Here is a 26586-nt window from a genome sequence, read left to right as displayed (position 1 = left end):
TACACGTATTTAAGTCTAAATAACTAAAATGTGAAAGGTAGATATATTTTAAAAATATTTTTAACATTCGTATATCTATAAAATTTATTAAATTACATATGACACTTATTATTAAAATTCGTTAACCCATTTGATAAGTTAAAAAATATAAATATATAGATGTACACGTATATGATTTATTTATATCATATAAACATTATCAAATAGGGTAAACAAAAATGACTAATATTAATAAAATTGTTCAACTTGTTCAATTTTTTAAGTTTTTAAAAATTTTATTTATAATAGCATATTTAATTCTAAATATCATTAGTTGTTTCTTTATATAAACGATGTTTTGGAAGTGAATCTAGGATTGGCTGATCTTCTGGGAAAATTGCTACATTAGGCCTATTCCAAATTGGTATTTCATTTCTAATTTGATTCTGTAAATCAGATATCCAATGATGTAATTTGCATCTGACCTTTGTTTCTTCACAATTATTGATTTTGACAATGACATAAAATTCTTTATCTTGAATTAACAGATCTGGTCCAGATATAGTTCTCTCTGGAAGAGTAATGGCATCCTCTGGTACAATAAATCCAGCTTTTCGAAAACTTGCTTTAATATGCCATTTTTCTATAGTCCATGGTGTGTGCATAGACATTTCTACGAGCAAATATTGTTGAGATAATAAATTTAATGTTCTATCTATGTATTTAGAACTTTTTATGTTCATATCTTTTTTAGTCTCTGTATCATCAATTGCATATTTCTTTATATTTTCTAGAGTTGCGTATACAGCCAACTTTGGTAACAACAGAGTATTATAAGCTCTTTCAGATTTTACGGAGATAATTTCGCCTTTTAGACCAACATTTTCTATAGTATCCAATAAAATTAGATCAATCAGTGGTTGCTTTCGAGTAACAGTATTTTCCACAAGTTCATAAATGTAATATTTGCTTTTCAATGGTGGTGGTTGTTGATTCTTTTTATACAATGGAACTTTATATAATCTTCTTAGAATATATGTATTCTAAAATAAAATAAATGACATTTATTAATGATTACGTACTACTCTTAATAATTAGTATTATAAAACATATAACAGTTAAACATTACCCGAGTTTGTTGTTTTGTTAGATTAGTCTGTTTAAATAAAAATGTCGATGCTTGTGTTCTTAAATGATTTACACACAAACTCGTGTATCGTAACATATCTATTTGTTTATTTTATACAAGTTTATAAAATCAATACATAAGTGATTGAACCGCTACAAAAATAAAGTGAAGTTGTTTCGAGTTTAACAACTTGAAGTTGTTATTACTTTCAGAAATGAATATTTATGAATATATTGTAATATAGTCTTGTCTAAAATATTTTTAATATTTTCTAGGAAACAATATTGTCAATAGCGGTGTCAAGCATTCATAGTTCATCGTATTTGTACTTTTTAAATTAATTTGTTTTAATTGGGGAACACAGAACACGTTATTACGTTCCTGGATCCTTAAAGTATGTATATAAGAGATAGTATAACTTCTCTGATTCAGTGTGCATTGTACAACGCCATTAGTGACCTATGTTGGAACTAAAACGAGAACGGGAAATCTTCTGATCCCTTATCTTATGAGAAACTAACAATTTAGTTCATAGGTTTCGTCGTTAGGTGGTTAGAACGTTGCATAAATTGTAAACAAGATATTTACGATCATACGATCAAGTCAAAATAATTTTATTGAGTTTTTAAGCGTTAATTATGGAAAAATTAAATTTACCACCTGCAGAAGTATTAGAGCAAGCTATCTTAGAAGTGAAAGAGCCAGTATTATTTCGGGGATTGTTACAAGATGCAACAGGTGCATGTGCATGGAAATTACTCGAGTGGAATTTGTCTGAACTGACAGAAAAGTTCGGGGATATGAAGTTACCCTTTCGGGTTGGCTATAATGCTAGATCAGTGGTAAATTATTTTTATTTTTCTTATAGTGTATATATCCGTTTCTTATATACAATATAAATATTGCTATAATAAGTTCTAGGACTCTGTTTTTAGTGCCCACAATGGGAAGTAAATTGTTCTACAGTCTCAATGACACTTTCAGAATTCATCAAAAGTGTAAAAGGAAATGAAGATGACCGAAAATGGTATTATTTTGATTATAAATACATGCATGAGTGGTTTAAGAATAAACCAGAGATCATTGATTCTGTGAACTGGCAGAGATTTGGTTTTGATAAGGTAGGGTCTGATTCCACACTTTGGATTGGGAGTAAAGGTGCTCACACAAATTGCCATCAAGATTCTTATGGCTGTAACTTAGTAGCACAGATTCATGGAAGGTTAGTTACATATAAGTTGACAGTAAGAGTAATATACAGAAATAGTTCAAAATAAAATTGTTTCCACCCATATTGTTTTAGAAAAGAATGGCTACTGCTTCCACCAAGTTCTACTCATTTTCTTCAACCTACAAGGGTGCCATATGAGGAATCAACAGTGTATAGTAAACATAATTTGTTTTGTCCCACTAAAGAAAGTGAGATGAATATATTAAAGGTACAAGACCAGTCAAAATTAATAACCCTTGAACCAGGGGATGTTTTACTGGTGCCAGCTGGTTGGTGGCATTATGTTGAATCGTTGGATATCACTATCAGTGTAAATGTATGGTTACCAGTAATAACAGACAGTGTATCACGAGTTAAGGAAGCTGTTGTTAAATTAATAGCAGCTACAATTGGGAAGAATGTGTGCAGTGTATCTGAAGAAGCACAATGTACTTTATCTTACTGTATGATGTTGGTAATGTATCAGACAAATCAGATATCTATGTCATTAATATATGTCAGTATTAATATTAATTAATTTATTCATTAGCTTAGTGCTGCACTTGAAGAATGTAAAAACATGGAAATAGTGGAATCACCTTGTAAGAAATTGAAAAGTAGTATGTGGACAGCTGAAAATCTAGCAGCAGAATATTCAAGTCATGTGAAGCTTTTACATGGACTTACATTGGCAGAACTGGAAGCTTTTTTAAAGTTAAAAAGAGAAAGATTTTCTGAAGATAATATTGAACAGTTAAAAAACAACTCTTTTGAAACTGACATTGATATACAAAATACCTTCTCCTCAAATCAGCAATTATCTGAAAATATTGTTAATGCACTTTGTCATCCTGATGTTGTTAATAAAGTGACAGATTTACTTTTATCTTCCTAAACTTATGTCTTTAATTGTATGTAGTTATAACGGTCAAATATTTATTTTCAGTAAATTTATATGATACTATAACCAATATGTATAAAGTAAAATTTATTTTTAAATAAATAAATTATATAAAATTCAATTGTAGGTTACATGTTTACGTTTCGTGGTATAGGTTATGTTTGTTTGACAAGTCTACGTAGGAAGATTCATTGCCATCGTTTCATTTATCCTTTTAAAATTGTTGTCTGTGATATCTTTAATGTAACTTACAATGGGCTTGTTGACAGTACTTAAAAAGTTGAAGCAAAAGGAAAAAGAAATGCGTATTTTAATGCTGTATGTATTAATTTATCAGTTTTATAGTAGTTTTGAGGTTATACTATCATTTGTGTCGAGTTTATATCTCGTATAGTAAAAGTATATTTTTACGTCTAGTTATTTTTCATACAATTCATACTTAAATTTTAATAAGTGAATTTTTCTACGTATTTTATATCTTTGGTGAATGTTGTATATATTCTTGCAGAGGTTTGGACAATGCTGGAAAGACAACAGTTTTGAAAAGGATCAATGGAGAGCCAATTGACACCATATCGCCGACACTTGGTTTTAATATAAAAACTTTGGAGCATCGGGGATATAAGCTTAACATATGGGATGTGGGTGGTCAAAAATCATTGCGCTCTTATTGGAGGAATTATTTTGAATCTACAGACGGACTTGTCTGGGTGATTGATAGTGCTGACAGGAGAAGATTAGAAGACTGTAAAACAGAATTGTACAAGCTTCTACAAGAAGAGAGATTAGAGGGTGCAAGTCTTTTAATACTTGCAAATAAACAAGACTTGCCAGGAGCATTATCTGCATCAGACATAGCAGAAGCCTTGGAATTGCCAACTATTAAAACACATCATTGGCAAATATATAAGTGTTCTGCAGTTACAGGAGAAAATCTTGTGGAGGGCATAAATTGGATTGTTGATGATATTTCTGCAAGGATATTTTACATAGACTAATATCACAAATGTATTAAATTGTACAATTAATGCTGCTTGTACTATAATTTTTTTACTTCGTATTTATTTCCAACTATTAAAAAGTGGGATTCCAGTTGTTTTTTATTTAAGGAGTTATTGTTATGTCACAAGATTAAAATAAAATCTGCTACTCTTTTTTTGTATGTTGCTCTATATCAATTTGAAAATACACATTCATTTTCATAGTAACAATAAGTGTTTTCCACTTAGGTTTTCTTTTTTTTGCCTTTTCCTTTCTTCTGTTTTATAGGTCTCTCTGGTGGTGGTTTTGTATCTGGATATAGTTTCAAGTAAGCTGCTCTCAATAATGCTTGGTCTACAACATGTCTTGGACCAGGAAATGCATGCATAATTTCTTTTACCAAAGTTGGAGATAGCTTCAGTCCAAACTGCTTCACAAGTTCTGTGAAACTTGCTATAAAGCAATATCCAAATATTCATTATGAATAATGTGTATGTGTATCTTTTTATACATTTTTTACAAGTTACTTTTTGACATACCTCTTGAAATGGGATTGTCAGATAGCGACAGTACGAAATGGCCAAAGTTTCTGCGTCGTCGCTTGTTCTTTGGTTTCATCGCCTCATAAATTGCTCTCTTGAAGAGTATTGCCGGCACGTTCGGGCCCTCAATCTTGTAATTACTAAGTATTCCTCCCAGCTTAATATCAAGCCATGGTCTATCATTTTTTATCGTTTCTAGATCTGGCAGGATACTTTTGCTCGCCCATATGTTCGTAAGATCCAACAGGCGTAACTGGCTTTCTGGAGAGTTTTCTGGGGTAACAGCTTGTACAAGAGCAAGCGCACCTTCTGCTTTGAAAGGATTATTACCCACATATAATTCGTGGAGAGACTGATTTCTCGACAGGCCTCTAGCGATGTTCATAGCATCTTCGTTGTAAAATCGGTTCCCTAAATGAATTAAAAATTACTATAAACCGCCCTGCAGCGCGCAATCTCTGTACTGATCAATACCACTCAAATCCAATTTTTTCAAGCTCTGAGCTCGCATTAAAAATTGACGAAGGAAAGGAATGCACTCTCTGCCGAGGGCATTCCAGGACAAGTCAAGTTCAAGTAAAACTTCGTTCTCCTCGAGTGCTCTGCCCAATTTCCTCCAAGTTTCTACAGTATACAAAGAGTTCCACGCTAATTCCAATTTCTTGAGTGTACTTGAACATAAGATCAAATCTCGTACAGCGTCCGCGCAAGTTTCATCCAGGTGGTTGTCGTTCAAGCACAATGTTTCGAGTTCTGTATTGCAGGCGGCTTCTGTAATATGCTCTAAGCCTTCTTTATGAATCTCACAAGAGGATAAATCCAAGGTGATCAACGCTGTGCTCTGTGCAATTCCTTTTTTAAGCTTCGCGGCTCCTTTCGCGCCGATTCGACACCCTGCTAGCAATAAAGTGTGTATATTGTTGTTGCGTAGGAGTAGATCGCCCAGGTGATAACAAGCATCCTCTGACAGCCAGTTTTCCTACGAGTTCATGATAGATTGCAGTTGCAATAATCTATAAAACACTGTGCGTCAGAATCTTCAATAAAACATTAAAAATATCTACGTTACGGTCAGATTAACTGTGGTGACAAAGATGTTGTTCATCAAAGCTTCACAGAGAGGCTTTATAACTTTAGGATTCACCCCATAGTACTGCAGATTAATTGTATCAGTCAGCAACATGTTTTTTACAGTCTGTATGGGTTTGATGTTCAATTTTTTTGTCAAATCGAAGAACTTCCTTATGCCATCGTCATCGTATGCGTCCTGAGTTTCATATAAGGTCCAGAAGGCTGGGACAAGGCCAGGATCGTCGGGGACTGGGAACATCGTATATAAATTTTGCAATTTTAATTGAGAATCGCTAATATCTATGTCCACGAGGCAGGGATGAGTGGAGCTTTCGGTGGAGGGTTCTCCAGAACTGATGGTCTCTTCTTCCGGAGTGATCAACGTTTCTTCAGAGACGTCCTTGTCTTTAGTTAACTATAAAAGCGACATTGGTTTTGATAAAAGATTACTCGAGGCAGAGTTACTACCTGCATTACTGTTTTTCTTAATTAAGCTACCGGTTATCAAAGTAGAATTACACCAATCAATTCTCGTAGTTTCTCCTTCCTCTCTTCAGCTTTTGCCGCGAGCATCGCAGCCCTCTTGTCCTGATATTGTGTCATTAGGTCTGCCATTATGTCCTCGTCTTCTGGTTCTTTCTGCATTTCTTCTTCATCTTCTAAATCTTCTTCGACGTGCTCCATCATCTCGCCTTCGTACTCCTCGCCTCCGTAAAATGCGCCCCATATTTTGTAATCCGAATAATCTGACAATTCGGTGAGACTATCGTCATCGATTCCCTAAAAAGTCATACGTTTTAAGCGCCTCCCACAGATCCTGAAGAAGTGATAACATTACTGGTGGTGCCTTCAGGACCTCCATTTTCACGTTTCTTTAACCTACGTATAATTTGTGGTGTTTGTTATATTTTGTATTGCTTGAAGTATAATTAATAAGGGATTTTCTTCATCGTTCTTTTATTATTTCTTCAATTTTGAAGAGAAGAGTTAGAATTCCTCATAAAGCGACACTTTTCTTCAGACATATTTCAGTGTTACCTAAAGTAGAAATAGAGAAGATGTACTCAATATGAGATTAAAGACGAAATCGGCGAAAATTTTCAGACTGATTTTAAGCGCTATCCTTTAATTAATCTTCCGACTAAATTTCTCTAAATTGTCCAATTTAGACCTATATTTATATTATGATTTTTTATCCTTCACAGCAGTAGAAAACGCTACCAAAATGGGACCATTTATGGTCCTCCAGTGTCACCCTGAATAGCAATGATCAGCTTCACATCTCTTCCTCTCGGCATCTTCCCTTCGTTTTTGATTCTGCGCTTTATCAAGCCATCCCATTTACGCGATCGTCGTTGGACACACGCGGGTTCACACGGGCCATATTCGGCCACGGCTGACTCATTTACCGGGTACTCGTCAAGTGGCTCTTCTGGGCCATTGTATTGTAATTTCGGCAGATCGTTCATTCAGCGGCCGTCACACACGCGGGCTTGCACGCGGCTCGTGTGCCGTGGTCAAGATCGCCCGTTGCCCACCGCTGTCTCGGCCACGAAATTGCCCACACTCGGGTCCTTTGTTAATCTCAGACGCGCTTTCGATGATAATGAACAGCATTATCCTCAATGAAACGATCTATTGAAATCCGTGGCCGTCGACGAAATCCGGATCCACAGGCCCGTCTCTTTCAATTCCTCATGGTTCTGTTAGCTAGTCGAAACGGGTCGAAACTATTAAAGGGGAGAATGTTTGCTCTTCTTCGTGGTTACTCATCTGACCAAGTGGCAAAGAGATTCTTGACTGTGTAGAGAAAGGCATAGAGAGGAGCAGATATCAAGGTTTGTATAATCTTTTAAATATTTGCCTCTTCTGTTCTAGAAGAGAGAGAACTATATTTAAAGAATCGTGTAGACTATGTAGAAATTAGTACTTATGTAGGATATTCAAGGTAAATGGTATGTAGAAATCATTACGATAATTTTTCAAAGAATAGTGTGGCTTCAGTACGTATTGTACCCATTATTTCTTCTGTAGAAGTAGAGAAAAAGAGACGAGAGACAAGTCCCTCTCTCGATCTGCTTTTCAGCGTCAGCTGCTCCCGGAAGGCACGTCTACCAACGATTCTGCGTTCTCGGTGATTTGAATGCAACTTGCGCGGGCTCAGTTGCGTGAGAGAATTCGTTCGTACGTCGATGTCGGGTGCAATAAACGTGAAAGACCAGACGGTGTCGAAGGGTTGTACTTTTTATTGAAACTCTTTTCATCTTCGTAACGTTAGGTGAGAAAAACTTGGGAGGGAAGTTTGGGGGGATGGACAGGAGAAACGGGAGCTTAATATTTACACGCACACGCACTCGCTCGCGTTTCCTTCTCGAGTTTCTAATATCTGACAAAAAACGGGGACAGATCACATCACGCTGGACGTCCATTAGCTATCTATCGTGGACCAGGGACATTAGTTCGTCGTGATTGCGACAGAGTAATTTACGTATCGACGGGATATCTATGGACGATCTATGGCGGATGTGGATCGTCGTATCGAAAGAGGAACGTTCGAAGAACTACTGTCCGTGATCTCGCAATAATTCATACGAGACAATAAAATAAAAATAATATAATATAAAATAATATTATATATATATATTTATATTTATATATATATTCTCATCGATTCTCTATATATTTTTGTATAATAATATAGATTTCTTTTATAAAATAAAGTATCTGTTATAAAAATTTCTTCCTTCCGTTACAACTTACATACGCCTAGTAACGAGTTATGCGTCCTCCTCTTCGTTAAAGTCTAGTGTACGCGCGCGCGCGTTCGCCACGATGGAACGATACTACAAGAAGAAAATTAGATAAAATTGCACATCTAACGGGGCTGGGGGTACAAAAGGGAGAAATCCAGGGGGACTCAATAAACGAGGGAGGATCTGGAACTATGTACGCTGGGGGATCTATATACATCGTTCGACGACGCGATGGGAGGGATACTCGCGTCGCGCCACTTTAACGATCGCTATCGATCGCAACAAGCATCGTTCACCCTCTAGGAAAATATCCCTTATTACTTCTATCTCTTTTAATTACATTTTCCTTGTATAATACACTTTCGATATGTTTCCTCATGTATACGGGAAGAGTTAAGTGAAATTCACGCTGGATCTGCAAAATGGCCACTATGGAAATTGTTTAGACGACGTACTTTTTTTAAATTCTTTTTCCCTGTAATATTGATGCGTTTTATGGAATCGATTGTAACAGAGTTACCAAGTTTTAGCTCATTAGAGACCTCCCAAAGCTAGGGGTTGATGCTTTTCTTGATCTCTGACGGGCCACAACTTGTGAAATCTCCAGTACAATTTATGGGCAATCGTTGAGAAGTCGAAGAGGGTGCGACGTGATCGAGTAAGGAAGAGCATGAAAAATAGTCTTACGCACGATGTCTTTTCTCTACGAGTATCACAATAATATCGTCCGACGGAACGTCCGAAGCCTGCGATCACGCAGAATTATTTGCCTACTGGCTACACGTCTACGGCGTCTACAGTTGTTCGGACCGTCTCGGCTTCGATGGAAACCAAATGGTCAACACGGCTGCCGCGCGTTGAATCTTAAATCTTAATTATGGAGTCTGTAGGGAGTGACGGCGTTTCAGATGTGATACAGGCTTAGCGAAATTAATAAGTACGAGCTATGTACATATGTACAACGATAAAACAACTCTCGATAATTATGTATCGTCGATCGGTTATTGTCGTGTATCGTGGCAGGGTCCAGTGGAAGGTGAACAGAGGCTTGAAGTCACAAAAGGAGGATCAGAATCCCAGAGACTAATATCCTAATTTCGTCCCATCTCTATTTAAATTTTCATCTTGAAATCCCATAATCGACTCTTGTTTCTCTCTATCCACCTTTACTTATCCACGTTGACCCTTCGAATTAACATTATCGGAAAAGAAATATCGATGCCCATCTTCTTAGAGCCACGTGCCTGAAAACGTAGCACGATTGATCTTCGCGAAACTCAGAAGCATTTGACACGGAGACCCATGCTCGACATTTCTTCTCCACGCGCTTATTATCTTCAAATCAATGCCTTTTCTTCGATTCATTGCTAACATCCGCTGTTTCTACTGTAGAAGCTCGCTTCGCACACAATTATAATCATACAAGTCCCAACAGTCGCAGGTTTCCTGTTCGCAATTACACGTGTACCGTCAGCACTTGATGTGGTCCGGACGTCTGGCTGGTTCCTGGCTGCTGATGGGAATACGATGGCTCCTGGAGTCTAGGCTTGCTGTAGGGTTTATGGGGTCCCTCCTCGTAAGTGAAACTGGCAGTGTTGTTCCTTGCTTCTGCGCTGGGTGGTTTGTAAAGTGGTGGTAGTCGATGTTTTCCCTCTTCTGAGACCATTTCCAAGCTTTCTTCAGCTGCACCAAGGGCTCCCAAAGAAGTACCAGACAAGGGTCTCACCACAGAGACTCGTGGATCACCTTGGTCCTGATCCTTCAACGGATTCGCGTATCTCCTAAGGTTTTCCTCGTTTTGGAGATTATTAGACTTCTCATCTAAGTCGCTGCGATGTCTGTGCAGCGAGGTTTCGCTGCTAGTGGTGGCAGTCAAGCTGGACCGCTGTCTGACCGAGCGCAGATACCAAAGTCCCCCGAATAGAGCCAACACAAGCACCGTCGCTAAAGCACCACCGAGAACAGCCACGTAGCTGCCAGCGCTGCTAGCGTTCACTGAACTCGGCTCGCTGAGCAAGGCCGTCTCCACCTTGACCTCCAGCACGGAGGCCAGAGCGAGAGGTCTGCCCAGAGGTCGGCTGAGAGCCTCGCCTAGGTCCCTGGCCGCGTCGGCGGCGGCTTCTGAGAAGATGGTCACCTCTACTGTGTCATTGTCCCCAGGCTTGAGATCGCAGAGCAGAACTATAGATTGAGGTCTCCTGGGATCAGCTAGGAGCTTCCTCAAACGTCGACAGAGGATCTCCACCGACGTGCCCGCTGCCAGAGTGTCCCTTCTCAGTAGAATAGTGAGTCTGGAGCAGGTTGGTCCTGGGGTAGCTTGGCCAGGCCAACAGGATGGTGGCGCAGGCAGAGCAGGTGGGCCTACTCTTCTGCCAGTTTCCACTGGTCTGCACTCTCCCCAAGCTGGACAGTTCGGCGACAGACAACTCTCGCTCGGGCTGGGCACGCAAACCTCGTGAGCCAAACACGAGGTTCCGTTTAAACAGTTCCCAGGCCCGCACCAGATATTGCTGCATTGATTCTTCCCGTTACGACACTCGCAGATGTTGCAGTCGTCGTCCCAGCTAGCGACCATGCACCCTGGCCCGCCTGCAGTGCGGATCTCGCAGCGTGTTCCTGTTCTACCAGGCGGACAGATGCAGGAATAACTCGCTATACCGTCTACGCAGGTGGAACCACCTGTGCATGGGTCGCTGGCGCATTCGTTCACGTTTATGCGACAGTCTGGCCCCGTGAAGCCTGGCGCGCACTCGCACCTGAACCAGTTGATGCCATCCACGCACTTCCCGCCGTTCAAGCATGGCAGAGGCTGGCAATCGTCCACGTCTCGACGGCAGTTCGGTCCCTCGAAGCCCTCCCTGCAGACGCATCTGTAGTTCCCATCGGCGGTGTTCACGCAAGTCGCCCCGTTCTCGCAAGGGTTGCTCGCGCAGGCTGGAGAGGCTATGTGGCAGGCTGCACCCTCCCAACCTGGGGGACAGTGGCAAGTAAAGCTGTCTCCGCGATCTTGACAAGTGCCTCCATTGCGACAGGTACCTGGTTCACAATGGCTGCCTCTGAGGGCGCAGGTTTTGCCCTTCCAACCGCCCCTGCAGATGCAGGTGAAGTCTGCTACCCCGTCCACGCAGGTGCCGTTGTTGCGGCAGGGGGCGTTCATGCACTCGTCGACGTCTGGAAGGAAAGAGGAATGTTAGGTCTAGTAATCGGTTTTCTGGCTGTTTTAAGTTCGAATGTATAATAGTATAGAGGGTGTTTGGTTACAGGTGGAGGAATTTATTGATTAGTATTTAGTTTATGGCTTCCCAAAGTGGGCGATACCACCTTTTGCCTTGGGATATTAACTGAGGATGCAATTGGAGTGTGGTTGGATAAAATAGTTGAACAAATCGAGGGACACTTTTCTTTTCTATATTGTAGGATGTAAGTAGAGCTACCTACAGTTAAACACCTTGCACAATTTTACTCCAAATTACTCACCCTGATCACACAAATCCCCAGTCCAGCCTTCCCTGCAGATACACTGGAAGGAGTTCACCAAATCCACGCACGTCCCTCCGTTCAAGCAGGGATTCCCTCTACAATCGTTGATATTCTCATGGCAGTGCATCCCCGTGTATCCAGGGTCACAGATGCATCTGCCACCGCTGCATTTGCCCCTGCCTCCGCAAGGTGTGCCCTCGCTGCCACAGCCAGACTGTTCGTCCATAATCCCAAACTGTGGATTGTGGGAGGCTGGTTCAGAACAATTCTTCCCTTGCCATTGTTCTGGGCAGTGACAGTAGTAGTCTGTCTGGGTGTTGAAGCATGGCGCGGAGTTTCGGCAGGGGTTCGGGCTGCAGTGATCCCTGTCGATCTCGCACTGATAACCAGTGAAGCCGACGGGGCAGACGCACTCGTAGGCGTTCACCAGGTCCCTGCACTCGCCGCCGTTCTGACAGGGCTTCGAGGCGCACTCGTCAATGTCGACGTCGCAGTCCTTGCCAGAGTACCCCGCGGTGCAGCTACAATGATAATCATCGACGAGGTCGATGCACAGGGCGCCGTGCTGACACTGGCCGACGCAGTCGTTGATGTTCTTCGTGCAGTTCTTCCCTGTGAAGCCGCTCCTGCAGCGGCACCTGAAATTCAGCGGTGTTAATTGAAGGGAGGGTTCCAGATAGAGAAATGAAATTCTGATAAAGAATTCTTGGGTGCAGTTGCGTTACGGAGCAATTATAAGATAGAGATAATTAGTTACTAGCGGTTCAAATGAAATAAGGCTGCTTTGCATACGACCGTAGATGCGAACGTTCACCGTGTTACTTTCATCATGTTTTACGGACTACGCTATTGCGAGATAAAGACGTTCTAATTCTGCTTGCTTAATGGGCTTCTTAATAACGAACTTCTTTTAGCGCTCTGAAAGCTTTGAGGGTACTTGTGTGTGAATGTATTAGCAAAGCGACTGCTAGATTCAAGTATTTTCGCTGCAGTATTACTTCCAACCTTTCAACGATTACGATTCTACGAATTTAGCTGTCCAGGGAACGAACATCCACTTGAGTGTCCTTAACCCAGAGTCTTTCGAAACGCAGACTGAAATGGTCAAGACAACTCACCTGTAGTCGCCAGCGAGGTTCACGCAGGTCACCGAGTTCTTGCACGGGGACTCCTTCAGGGCGCACTCGTCCACGTCGAATTGGCAGACGACACCCTGCCAGGCAGATGGACAGTTGCAGACGAATCCATTTTTGCCATCCACGCAGGTGCCACCGTTTTGACAGGGTTGAGAAGCACACTCGTCGATATCGGTAGCGCAATAGGGCCCTGCGAAACCAGGGGCACACTCGCAGTGGGCGCTCTCCCCAAGCTCCCTACAGGTCGCTCCATTTAGGCAGGGGTTGGAAGCGCAGGGGTTGTCGACCTTCTCGCAAGTAGGTCCCGAAAATCCCTCGGGGCACGTGCACTTGTACTGATCGGGCGCAGTATTCTCGCACGTGCCCCCATTCTGGCAAGGCTCGTGGGTGCCACAATAGTTGAGGTCCTGGTCGCAGAGGATGCCGCCCCAGTTTGTGTCGCAGATGCACTGCCAGCTGGAACCGTTACAGTAGCCGTGCTTGCACCCGGGGTACGGGGTGCACTGGTCGCAGAGCTCACCCCGCCAACCGTGTCGACACTTGCACTCGCCGCTCACGTTGCAATGGCCGTGGACAGGGTGGCAACCCTCCTTGCATACCGCTGAAAAAATTAGTGTATGGTTAGTTTGGAACTAAAATTCAATTTGGATAAAAAATAGATACCTATATGGAACTTTCTGAGGATTCTACATATAATATCATTATATTTAAAGAGAGTTTCAGAGTTACAGACTTTAAGAAAGTGATTTCAGTTCTTTATAGAAGACTCGAAGCTCTTTAATGTTTATTTTTCGATTCTTATTCCCTTTTTACTGGTGTTCTCCAGTAACAGGAAAAGACGAAGAACCGTCATTGGTTATAATTCAAGCTACTTCCCAAGTAATCCCTGATGGAGGGAGAACAATCAACATTATACCGCGAATGGCGCACAAAAGGCATCCGTGAATGGAAGTTAAAACGCGAACAATTAATCCGCCCACGGCCACGAAAGCCCCACTGTCGGATTATTTTCCGCGTCTACGTCCACGGAGGAGGATTATACTCATGGAGACGTTCCATGTATATCATATGTATACATATGTGTTTGGAGAAGGTATACGTCGACGGAGGCGGGGCAACAGGTACCTCGTCGCATCTTACAGGTGGCAGGATGACGAAATCCAATTTCGTGAGGCCTGGTCGAGGTACCGTATCTCTGGAAACGATGCTTTCGTTCCCTCGACCGAAAGGGGAACGGAGAAAAGAAAAATATGAAGGAACGATGACGGGTATCCGTGGCCAGGTCCGAGCAACTCAATTAGCTGGGGGAACAGAAAGACGGATGAGAAGTGACAGAGAGAAGGATTATCCCTCCGACCGTGAAACGAAAATTCACGCGGCGCGACACGCGTGCACGTATCCTCGAGTCTTCCATCGAGGTACCGACTGTTTACCGTTACGTCGGTCCGTGGCGAGGCGAATCTGGGGAATACAGGATGATCCAGGTGGGAATAATATCAATAGTGGGTTTTCATTTATCTTCATCGGCTGAAAGCCGACGTTGTAACGTCAATTTCGTTTTGAATTGGATTGATCGATTGAATTGCTGGATAAATGGCTCCTTCGTGAAAGATTTGTGGACTTCGGTACTTTTAAATGTTCAAATATTTAAATATTCAAATATTTAAATGTTCAAATATTTAAATGTTCAAATATTTAAATGTTCAAATTTCAAATATTTAAATGTTCAAATATTCAAAATTTCAAATTTCAAATTTCAAATTTCAAATTTCAAATATTTAAAGCTATTTCCAAATCCAATATATTATAACTCATTTTATAGAGCATATATTATGTAAAAATCTGCACAATGATCACTAATCCCTCGTTGAAGAAATTCGAATCAAGAATCAATAAATTCTACGCTTTTTAATTCAACATAGCTACTTCTTTACCAGAGTGTCTCAAAATCCTTCGACAACCTGCCCACTCGAATGTAGGACACGCAGTATTCACACACGACTAGGTTGTCGACTATTCTTCAACCCAGGACCCCTGGTATACCTATCGAGGCGTACAGCTGCATATTTTAAGCATCGCGTGTGCGAAGGACGCGAGCTCTCGCAGTTGAGATCTTTAATGATTAATAGTCCTGCTTTCTCGTACCCGCGGACAACGAACGTTTCTGTGGATATTTATGCGACTACACCGTGACATTCGCGGCCCTAAATAACGACGCGATCTTCCCCGTCGTCCGATGCACCCGTTCGTGCATTTCATCGCGTTTGCAGCAGCGATCAGACAGTGATGCATTCGGTTTCCAGTCGTTGCGCCAATGAAACGAGGTGGAATCGAGATTTCCCTCACTGGTTACCTCGCCAGACAATTACGAAGTTGGGAGCCAGCCTCCTGGATGCTGCTCAAATGCACCTTTGTGTAGAGAGCGAACTAGAGCTCCTCCGTGCCTTTTTCTTTTCTCTCTCGCGCTGTAGACGCAACAGGTGCGCGCGAGAATTATCTGGCCAGGACGCTCTCGCCGTTTCGTGACCGACGAGTCGCGATTCGTTTAGGAAAGTCAATTACAGAGAGGCTGCAGGATCGATCAGGTACTTCCCTGGGCGTTAATTACACTTGTCTACGCGTGAAATCGAGTAAATTGCGAGGACTCCAGTCGGAATTCAAGCATGAAGATGATATGGCAAGTAAAAACTGTGAAAACCGATCTTTTGTGTACTGGGTGGTCCTAAATCTTGAGGAACGATGTTGTAGATTGTTTCTAAAGGAATGTGGACGTTGTTAGGTGCGAGGTGTCAAATATTTTAATTGGAATTTTCAAGTGTGACAAGTTGTCCTCAGGAAATCGACGTATGAAAGATTGTCTGTTCTTGAATGTACATATTCTACTTCTTTAGCGCTTCGTAGCTGAAATACGGAGTAGGTACAGCTTGATTAGAAATATAGCATAGTAAATTGAGACATCGAGTGGAAGTCCGTCTAATTTAAGCAAATAATAACAAAAAATCATGGTCCTGCAAGAAGCTGAAGCCCTCATCTTCCAATATTCCTGTCATTTCACTTGTCTAACGCCCCAAACATGTTCATTCTACCATTTAATTAATTTTACGACCATACTATATTTCTGATCCACTTATAAAGACAGAGATATCTTTTTCTTATCGTTTCTTAGAGTCTACTATTCAATTGCTCTCTAATTTTGTGTCGTCCTGTACATATGAGTCGTTATTGAAAAGAGCGTCTTAATTTATCGCAATTTTCAGAAATTACACATTAAATATATCACCTGTACCTGCACAGAATGCTTCATTCGTGAGTTATAGGCTACATTGTGTCCCCAAGGTACATGCAAGGCCTGTCGCGTCTCTATTTCATCAACACCTGGTATACAGTACCGTTCCCCGTTGTTCAGTATCTATAAATCCAGCCCCGAGCGTCTACAGTTACACGTCCAATGGAGTTTTTTGTTAATTTCCCGGCGGTAGGCAAATTAACCGGCGCGATTCATCTTCGTAACACCGCGAGTCCTCTTTACTTTCTTGTTCCCCGATCGGCGCGGCGGTGGTGAACGGAACAGATGCGCGAAGAATCGGATTACAGGTGAAGGTTCACGACTTTCACGTTGTAACGTTTACCTTTGCCACGGGGAAGCGTACCGATAATCTCTCCGTGGAAAAACGAACATTTATCTTGCCCTATTAAATACGACATTTCACCATTTATACAGCGCGCGGCAGAAAACGAGGCCCCCTGAACTCTGTCTCAAACTTAACAAAAGAGGTCGAATCGCTGTTCTGTTAAATACTCCTTTCACGTGACCCTATTTGCAAATTTTAATTGCCTCTTTTAACGATTTTTGTTTAGCAACGAATTAACATTTCAGAATTTTCTGATGTATTATTCAGAAGGTGTCCTTTTTGCGAATGTTCTGTATACAGAGTCATTAACGAATGTTACTTTATATATTAATGAGTAGAATATAATTTATTTGTTGAGATAGTTAACAGTACCTACAATTTGACGGTTAATTATCATTCATTGTAGAAAGCATAGCGATATGCGAGTCTGATAGACTTTATTACTATCCAGATTAGATTTCAGATAAAATATTGCTACCCATCATCCACGTTACTTCCACTCGATTTTCATTAGACTGTAATTACGTGTCCCGCTTCGCTTAGTCCACTGCTTAAAATAGCCACAGCGATCCTGTCGATCGTTAATTTTCACGAAAACACCGACGGTCGTTTTACGATCGGTGTTTACGGTGAAAAGGGGTCAAATGCAAACGAACGTGCGTCAGAATACGCTTCTCTTGGTGGCCGCGGTGTTGCGCGATGCAGTCGGTGCATAAGAGCTCGTGTGAAGACGATGCAGCACGAGTGAAATTCTCCCGTATTGACCTTTCACAGCGTGACAAAAATGCCGAAGCCAGTTCTCTCTGCTTCTCGTAAGGCCGACGGTGAGGCTCATCGTGTGTCTCACGAGTACACGATTTCCATCGATAGTCCCTAATTGGAACCGTTCGTCCCTTTTTTATCTCTGACTCCCTTCTCCCATTCCGCTGCACCGACGAAAGTGGAACATGTCTAATTGCGATACGATAATATGATCTTTCTGTATCGTGAAGCAGCTGAATATTCCACGGTGTCAAGGGGGTTCGACCTGGTTCTTTCTTTACTGGGGAGACACTTTCTATTGGAATACTTATTCCCTTGTCACCGTTGATCTCTGAATTATGCCTACTGGTTAGCTCTGGTGTCAGTGAATTGCTGGTGTAACTTGCGAAAAAAAATGTAGATGAAAAAGAAAGTTGGAGTAACATTTCTTTATTTGAATTTGAATTGAAATGAGTTTGGATTTAAATGCAGTTTTGATGCTATTTTATTGAGATTTTAAATTAAATTGAAATTTCATTCAGATGGTCTCTAGATTAGTAACATGGAGCCTGAATATTTATTGTAATTAAGGGAGATAAGGAAAGAAATTTTCTGGGACGTCGTAAAGAAAAATCTAAAGAGCAGAGTGTCAAGGGAAACTGGTATAGTTCTTGGCAACTATCCATTTTCCTCAGAAGTATCATCACGATAAATTACTGGTTATCCAAGGATTGGTTGGAAGTCAGGTGCACATCCGATTGCCAAGAAGAAATTGGAGTGGTTTTGTTTCGCTTGATATTACCGCGAATGGTAATTACTATCCCACAGAAGGAATTAGAATATCTCGTCCCACTTTCTCTGGCTTCTACAAAGTAGTTCGAGAGTTTCGAAAAACGTCCACCTTATCGTGCTCCATTTCTTTTTGTCTAAGCACAGAGCAATCAATGATTGCACGAGACTCTTGCACAATCAACAAGAAAAGATAGATGAATTACGTGAAATGCGCCAATTCTCACAAGCGCATTATTAATATATTCTTGAAAGAGGGAATAATTACGTTATCGAGACACTTATCCGAAGGAAAACTGCAGTTGCAAAAACATCTCAAGAACGAATGATCATTACTAGAACTTAATCTCATTTTCTACTTTATTCAAGATTTATTCTCTAATGTTTCAAGATTCACTAAATTCTACTACACAGATCTTTGTTTTTAGACCTCCGAAGACATTCTCTCTCCCCAGAAGAACGTGCATAAATGCCACAAAAGGTCTCGGCTAGTCTGCTAACGGGAACTATCAATTCCATTCCATAAGAGACACAACCTCGCGTTCACTTTATTCAATCTAATTTATCATACTCTGCAAGGTGTTATGACGGTGAAGATTTCTGATTTTCTTCGTTAATCTAGAATCCACTCTATGTCACGTTAGAAACCTATCAAGTAAACAAGAAAATTCTATCTCTTTTCAAGCCACAGTAAGATTGCTTCTATTTTCTAAATAACATAATTCTATTTCCCAGTTCACACTGAACTACTCTCCTTCAACAACAAGAACATTCACAAATTTCATTTTTATCACAGAATAATAGACCTTTCACCTTCAAAAGCGACAGAACGTTCTTGATCACCTAATAGAAACCACTTCCTAGGCAATAGGATCCAGAGGCTTCTCTGTCGGCGTCTCTCGAAAACGGTCCACGCGCCTCGAAGAAGAGACACAGCGTATCGCGAGACTCGGATGAGTCGTCAACACAGGGAGGCGGAAGTAACGATTAAGCAGCGAAGAAAGAGCTGGGCGTATTAGTCGGGCCAGTATTGTGCGAGGGGATCTGGCGTGATGCTTCTACCTTTGTATGATCGTACGACATGCGTCTAACGTCCGCTCATTGAGGCACGCTTCGAGATAATTCACGGTGTGTTTCACTGTGCCGACGTCCGTCAGACGTTCCCCTGCGTTCCATCGCGAAAGCCTCGCAAAAAGCTCGAAACTTCCCATGGCAGCATCGAACCAGGATGGATATGAGCGACATGCAAAACAGTCTAGTCACGGTTTCTTCTTACGTATATCACGAACGTCCGGCGGATTTTCACTTTCTCCAGAGTTTGACGTGCACGACGAGATTCTCGCGGAAGGTAGCAATCGCGTCTTCGGGCTAGAAGGCACTCCAGTGGCATTTACGGCAGACAGAGGCGTAATTGTTTTTCGGGCAGGTCGTAAAAGCCCATGGGTGCGTTGCTTCCTTATGGATTATTTATTGAACAGGTTACGCGCCTAATTAATCAAAGGGGACGGTAATCGAGAAAGCTGGGAGAGGTTCAAGCTTCTGCTGAGCTGGGAATCTTGGTAGGAAAAGTAGAATTGGGTTCTTGGAACTTGCCTTTCACTTTTATTAGAGAATTTTTTAGTATTTCGATTTTCGATACGTAGGATTTTATTTATAAGCTTCCTCTCTATGAGAAGTCAAGTTGTGTGCACAATATTTACGCCACAGATTGAGAAGCATTCTTCCTAAGCAAACTCCGAAATTAATAAAAAGAATTCTAGTGTCTAAAAAAGAAACAAAATTGTCTACATCTCACTCGAACAGCAAAGCAAAACTGATCCACCAAAAGCAGTGGGGCAAAATTTCGCACAGCGATCTGTCCCAGCTAATTAACTGCGGCATTCCAGAAGATCCGCAGGGACCGTTTTGACCTTATCCATTGGAGGATTAACGTCACTCCGACAAATCAGATTCCCCCTTCTCCAAAGATCGCCTATCTCGTCCGAGATCCAAGATCGCCGAATCTTTTTCACAATTTTTCGCCAGGATACTCCTGCCTAATCGAATCTGTTTTTTGCCAGTCGGCGGGGAGCAGGGTGTCCAATAAAAGAGTCGGTTGCTTAAAAATTCCGGTCGATCGATCGGCGAGCGGTGGCTCGTTAGCTTCGGGGGCAGCCGTCCGTGAGAAAAGCGAGGCGAGAAACGGCGCAAGTCGCGCGAGCGCGATTACGTGCGACGCGAGATTTCACGCTTCGAGGATCGATTAATTATTCCCTCGGCGGCGTGGCAGCGAGGGCAAGGGAGAAAAAACGAGCCACAAAGAATCGTTTAGTCGCCAATATCGTGCGAGTCGGGGACCTTGCGCGACGCTTCGCTGCATACGTAACGAGATGGACGAGAACGACAAAAGCATGTTTGCAGCTTGTCCACGGGAACTCCAGATATTTTTTAGATTTTTTTATCCACTGTCACGGTTCTTATTTTATCAAGGAATCATGTCCCTCTTTTTTCTCTTCAATCTTTGTCGTTCCACACCAAGAGCACAGCCTTCGCGCCATTTCAATTCACTTCCGCTGGTAAAAACCGATCTAGCTCTAAACACGTTGTTAACGATTATTGATAAGTTAGTCGTTCACTTACAATTAGATGAATGGCATAATTAATCATTCCCTGAGACGTAAAGCGTAAACCATTACTCAATTCATTCGTCGTTGATCTACTTACTATGGATTCAGTCTGAGAGCTATTATTGGAATGCTCGTGCTACTGTTACGCACGGTATTGAACAAAAAGTCAATTTAATTTATTCTTAGATCTATGAAAGAAATGTGGAAAGACTCTAGATTCGATGGCTACGATGTCCTTCGATTGATAAATTCAAATTGAATGTACAGAATGTTCTTGAAGTATAATACAGTTGCACGATATAGACGTTCGTTTCAGGAGTACCCTACTTGGGAATGCGAGAAAGTCGATGGCAAAGAACGCAGTAAAATCGACTTACCGATTTCGCAGTCGGAGCCCTTCCATCCCTGTATGCACACCTTGTCGCCGTTCTCGTCGCAGGTGTAATGGCCGAATATGTCGTTCCTCGGCCTGCAGAACTTCGTGCAGGTCGCGTTGTAATAATGGTCCGCGCACTGGACCCGAACGCGATACGCTAAATGAGCGTTCCTTCCTTGATGATTGAGAGTGTGCCACGTGGGCCCTGGCAGGACAATGCCGCTGTAACTTGCTTCCTCGATCACGCCCGCGCTCGCCTCGTCTCTGGCTTGCAGGATCAGCGTGAATTGCCTCTGTAAAAAAAGAGGATCCAATAATTAGAGAGGTCTACAAGACCTACAGAGGCTAAAAAAGCAATAGAAATAGTTTCTGAACTTAATGAGCTGTTCATTCGTTTAGAAGGAATTTTTATTACGAATTGTATTATTTTGCAGGTATAGGTATCTATAGACACTCAGGTTTGAAGGTCTAAGACAGACCTGGATAGTGGTATCGTGGTTTTGGATAGATTAGGACAGAGGTTCAAGTAATTAGAGAATGTCGAGTTGCTCCTTGATGGATTTAAATAGTCGAAGATTGCATTAGGAGCGTCCTTTCTTGTTGCGACCATTGTCACAGACATTAACGTCACAGTCTAGAATTGCCGTGTTCCGGTAAAGGCGAATTGAATACGGAACGGTGACGTCACTATGTCTAAGGCTGCTTTGGAAGAGGAAGGGAGGTGGTTTGATGAAGCCAGCAATTAACCCTTGCTCAGCTTGAATAATTCCTTGGCCGCTGTGGCCTTTTCTAAGTGGAACCTTCCGAGTGGACTTTTGCAAATTTACGATGCGCTTCCTGACTCTTGCGGTTCATTCTTAACAGGTCGCGATAGAATTCTCAATTGGGCACGCTAGACTTCATTGGGTTCATTGTATGAATATTAAATTAAATAAATTACTTTCTTCTGTGATATTATTTTATAGTTTAAATTTTGAAACCTCCATAAGTCTTAAAAAAGTTGAATTATCATATAAGTAGTGTTCGTAGGTATTTCCAAAGCTATTCACAAAGCTTGTCAAAACCCTAGAATTCCATAGATATATTCTATTGACCAAATTACCGAATATGTATACGATTTCTCTGATCATACTTTATAAGCAGTCTTACCTGTAAATGGACATAGACATCCGCAATACCAAAAGAAGTCAATCTCACATCAACAATCAAAGAAAAACCCTTCCTCCCACATTAAAGATCTCTTCTCCCAGAGCCTCCATCCACGTTGCCCAAGCAGAACAGTAAAACGAAGTAAATGGAACGTCCCACGGAATCCGCAATAATTACCGATCTACATGTAATCAAACCCTCCCTGACATTTTTCACAGGCCCCACGCGGGACGTTGGTGCACGGACCAGCCACAAATCAGAATAATTACAGCTGGTTTGCGCGACTATCCATGGCGTGGTTCGCGGTGGTTTCGTCCGTCCAGCGTCCGTACGTCCGCGAACCGTCTCTGGCCGTCGCAGCGGCGAACCTGATTGGTACCGCCAATCAAGGCCCGTGAGTGACGGTCGGCTAATGCAATAAATAAATTCCAATCGCGCTGCCGCGGAAGACAGGGGCTATCTGTACGTCCCAGCGGCAACAGACGCAGCAGCAGCAGCAGCAGCAGCAGCAGCAGCAGCAGCAGCAACGGATCCCAAAGGGGTGTCCAGAGGAGAGTCCAGGCGGACGATAGAAAGCTGGAAGTGTTCCTGATGGAACCGGTCCCGCTGGAAAAAAGATCACCGCGCATCGATGTCCCGCGTGCTCGTTCGCCTGCTCGACGGCGAGCTCGCCTGTGTGCGCCGGTTTAATGAACTTGAAGATCCACGCTGGTAGACAATGAGAGAGGGACTTTCGACGAGCCGACCAGGGGCCCCTTCGATTTTTTAATTAGAACCGCAGGTGTTTCGCGTGATCGGGATGGGGAACAGGAGGAAAGTGAAAAATAAGCTGGTTACCCGTTTCGGCCACGTTCGAACCTCGGATAATAAATGATGCACGGTAATAGATATTTCGTGCTTTTCGTCGATCCTCCGCGTTCTGTTCTTCTTTTCTGTCCCGAGTCGATTATCAGGCTCGGCCACCTCGCGGGGTTCCAACCGTTCGATATGTGGGAACGTTATTTCCTCTGCCCGATCGACTCGTTGCCCGCTTTCGGCGACCGCTGCCGGCTAACTGCCCGTTCGTGACCGCACTGCTGATCGCGAATTAGCGAAAACCTGGCCCGCGGCTGTGGAAATCGAAATGCTTAGATAACGTCGGCGCGGGAGCGTTTCTTGCGCACGGGTCGCTTCCTAAAGCGGCGAGATCTCGCCGCGACACTTCTGCGATAGGAAGTCGCGTTAGCTTTACAGGCGTTTTTGTCTGAGAGGCTGGCTTGAAAGGGAGCGATCGCGCTAAGTGTTCGATAATGTTGAGCAATTTGCAAGTATCTGGTAGAACACACTTCCACTGAATTTTAATGGGTTTCTGGCTCGAGATGGTGATTTTGCTTTATGGAGAGGCGGACCAAGGGAAATTATGTTTGATTTTAAAAGCTGGGTTCAATTTATTGAGACGAAGGTAGACAAGAGTAACAATTTCCTCTCAAAGTGCTCCATTTTACCCCGTCTGTCGCGGAAGTGTAAAACTCTGGTCCCGATCGGCACAAAGAGGACGTTGTGACCAATCCGCGGCGAGTCAGACGTCTCGCGCTAAATGTAAAGTCGGTTCTCCTCGTCGCGGCCACTACCTAGAGCAGATGAGCGCTAATTGGTGTTAATTGGTGGCTCGCTTGGGGCCGGTCGTTCCCACGCCCGCGACTTTCATGCTCGCCTTTTTTTTCTTTACACCTCGTCCCCCGTACATGTATACGTATACGTATATATTCTAATTCGTCCGTCGCGCTGGTTTCCTCAGCCAAAGCGCGTTCTTTGTGCCTCGCCAGACGTTCCCCTTTTGTCGAGCCGTGATCCGAGTCAGCGCCGTGAATCAGATAAAATTTCTATTATTCTGACGTTTTCTTATTGGAACACTATTGAAGGTGCTCGAGTCACACAGGGTGAACAGACTGAATAGACTAGACTCGAAGGTCCTGAATAAAAATCCCTAGAATAAAAGTGGAATTATGAGCAAGGAAGGGGAACATGCGATCGCGGTGGAAACAGAAGATCCAAGGCACGCGAGGAGTCACCATAGCCAGGAATCTAGGAATTCGCGTGGGTGTTCCGCGACGTCTGCAGAAAACCGTTTTACGAGCGAACGCTCGACGAATTTCCCCTTTCACTCGCGAAACGGCGAGAATCCTCAAAGGTACTCAGCAGATCGGCCATCAAAGCACCGAGGTTCGAGTGTTTAGTGCGTGCCACGATCAGGCCACCTCGATCATCGATCGAACCGTTCATGGATGGCCGCGGAGTCGCCTCGACCCCGTGGGCGTAGGAAATTCATTCAGTCGTATATTATTCTCCCAACATGACCACGCACGCTCCATCGCGGGGGCCAATTAATTAATTTCTTGTCGCTGGAATTAGCCGTGGCTGCTAGTGGACGTTCGACCTCAGCGTTGATTCTGGGACATCGGTGGTCAAGGTCCGCGGTCGATTTTTGCGACCTTCAGTGGTGTAACGGAGGAACCGTGGAAACCTCGATATTCGCGATTCAGATGGCTCGACGGAAGCCAGCGAGCACGTAGCTCCGACGGGCCCCCTATCTACTTGGCTGTCGTTCCATCGAGCCAGCGACGGTGGACGCGTCCACGTACGCGAGGACGATGTGTGAGTTCACGTAAGTGCACGTAGGGACGTACTTACGTACGCCGAATAGAACGCGTCTCCTACTCTATGTCAGCCAACGTGTCTTTGGTTTCGCGGAAAAGATCGAACGAGCGGCGCGTGAGGATGCGTACTAAGCAGAGGGAACGGCCGAGACGATGAGGAACCTTGAATGAGAGTGCACGGTTTACTTTGGTCACCTCTTGTTCTTGGCAGGGGAGAACTTTTGAAATATTTGGAGGATTGGTTGAGCGAACAGTGAAGGTCCTCCAGTGATTGGATGGAGAATTAATGAGGTTGGAATTGAAGCACTTTTGTATTGGTTAAGAGGTTCCAAGTCTTATGACCTATATATGGGTCAGGAGGATATTAATTTTAGTGACAATTACTGACGAAATTTTCATTAGATTTTTGTTGAATTTCTGAAGAAGTTAGCTTTGTAAATACTCGTGAACTACTGCTGGAATGTTAGCTTACTTGATATTCAGAGCAGGAGAAAGGCGTTCCTTTTCTCGAGAAGTTTTCCCTTTGGAAAAGCGACTTCACACTTCTAGAATACTTTTTGCTAATTAACTTCGTTAAGTACCGAAAGCGATCTTTGTAAATGATGAATTCATCAGCTCTCCACTTGGACCACTCGTGCCCCAGGTCGTTTTTCATCCTCTGCCTTTCTCCTTCGAGAACACCGTGTTCCATCGTGCTTAAAATTTCGGCTCAGATTTACGCGGCGATTACATCAATTTATTTCGTGAAAGCGCCTTACGTAAAATCGCTACGATGCATTATTCATTGGGCTGCATTATTTTAGTGTGCTCATGTGCTCGTAATACCTCAATTAAATGCGATTCCAGAAGCTCGTCTCTCGCAATTCTTACTCGCGTTCGATACCTCCGACTTGTTTTTTAAGAATTCCAATACGGTTACGAATCCAGAAACTATTATTTCAGGATTGCGACAATATCACGTTTCCAAAACACTGTACTCCTTTATTCGACGAATTTCAATTCTCTAAAAGTCTACAAAAGAATTCCACTGACTTTAATGTACTCTCGTACTCTCAACAGCTATTGCTTAACAATTTCAAGACTGTCACGTTCCCGAATCCTCCCTCAGTGACCTTCGACGAGCCAAGCTTCGTATTCACCAAAGAATTTCAATTTTCTGAGCCCACAAACATAGCTCTTCAAGAATTCCTAAATGTAGGTATTTCCAGTTCACTTCTAAACCCTCCCAAAGGCCACTGTCTAAGAATTTTAATACGTTCTTCTTCCCAAAAATCGCGTCCTGAAAAATTCTAATTAGCCACCTGCTGCAAGGACAATTCCCCAAGAGGAATTCCGATTCAAAGCCCGAAGACCGCCTAGAAATTCCGCCCCTTGATCACCTCCTGCCACCGACGCCCCCGACTCACCCTTGACCCTAAATCTCCAGCAGTAGAACGCCAGGATCCGAGGTCAGTCGTCGCGATGCGATAAATTCG

General features: G+C 42.8%; 5 protein-coding genes across 7 annotated transcripts in view; 2 read left to right on the top strand and 3 right to left on the bottom strand.

Annotated features, from left to right (window-relative positions):
* Positions 1-246: 246 nt before the first annotated feature.
* Mrpl9 (mitochondrial ribosomal protein L9) lies at positions 247-1267 on the bottom strand. The gene is made up of 2 exons (XM_076378153.1): positions 1109-1267; positions 247-1022 (listed from the first exon to the last, which is right to left on the bottom strand). Exons 1-2 carry the CDS (start codon positions 1202-1204, stop codon positions 300-302), a joined length of 819 nt encoding a protein of 272 aa, XP_076234268.1. The 5' UTR covers positions 1205-1267; the 3' UTR covers positions 247-299.
* A 459-nt stretch (positions 1268-1726) lies between these two features.
* Hspbap1 (HSPB1 associated protein 1) lies at positions 1727-3213 on the top strand. 3 transcript variants are annotated; one of them, XM_076378109.1, is made up of 4 exons: positions 1727-1950; positions 2044-2330; positions 2412-2793; positions 2869-3213. In XM_076378109.1, exons 1-4 carry the CDS (start codon positions 1747-1749, stop codon positions 3211-3213), a joined length of 1218 nt encoding a protein of 405 aa, XP_076234224.1. In that variant the 5' UTR covers positions 1727-1746. The 3 variants fall into 3 exon arrangements, with proteins under 3 accessions (XP_076234224.1, XP_076234226.1, XP_076234225.1); XM_076378111.1 differs by having other exon boundaries at positions 1820-1950; positions 2030-2330; XM_076378110.1 differs by having other exon boundaries at positions 1828-1950; positions 2024-2330.
* A 185-nt stretch (positions 3214-3398) lies between these two features.
* On the top strand, positions 3399-4378 carry Arl2 (ADP ribosylation factor-like 2). The gene is made up of 2 exons (XM_076378463.1): positions 3399-3537; positions 3728-4378. Exons 1-2 carry the CDS (start codon positions 3473-3475, stop codon positions 4215-4217), a joined length of 555 nt encoding a protein of 184 aa, XP_076234578.1. The 5' UTR covers positions 3399-3472; the 3' UTR covers positions 4218-4378.
* Positions 4379-4423: 45 nt separating this feature from the next.
* On the bottom strand, positions 4424-6072 carry LOC143179303 (uncharacterized). Its single transcript, XM_076378462.1, has 4 exons — positions 5812-6072; positions 5217-5721; positions 4736-5153; positions 4424-4649 (listed from the first exon to the last, which is right to left on the bottom strand). Exons 1-4 carry the CDS (start codon positions 6070-6072, stop codon positions 4445-4447), a joined length of 1389 nt encoding a protein of 462 aa, XP_076234577.1. The 3' UTR covers positions 4424-4444.
* Positions 6073-10022: 3950 nt separating this feature from the next.
* Positions 10023-26586, bottom strand: part of Ser (protein serrate) — a 30618-nt gene continuing 14054 nt past the window's right edge. Inside the window, exons 6-9 of the mRNA XM_076378873.1 lie at positions 21328-21619; positions 13165-13783; positions 12044-12684; positions 10023-11737 (exon numbers count right to left, since the gene is read on the bottom strand). Of these exons, the coding sequence (XP_076234988.1) occupies positions 10023-11737; positions 12044-12684; positions 13165-13783; positions 21328-21619 (3267 nt within the window). The remainder of the gene's footprint in view (positions 11738-12043; positions 12685-13164; positions 13784-21327; positions 21620-26586) is intronic.

The sequence above is a fragment of the Calliopsis andreniformis genome, chromosome 5 (genome assembly GCF_051401765.1).
Source record: "Calliopsis andreniformis isolate RMS-2024a chromosome 5, iyCalAndr_principal, whole genome shotgun sequence".
Lineage (NCBI taxonomy): Eukaryota > Metazoa > Arthropoda > Insecta > Hymenoptera > Andrenidae > Calliopsis > Calliopsis andreniformis.
This window is presented reverse-complemented; position numbering and strand designations above follow the sequence as displayed.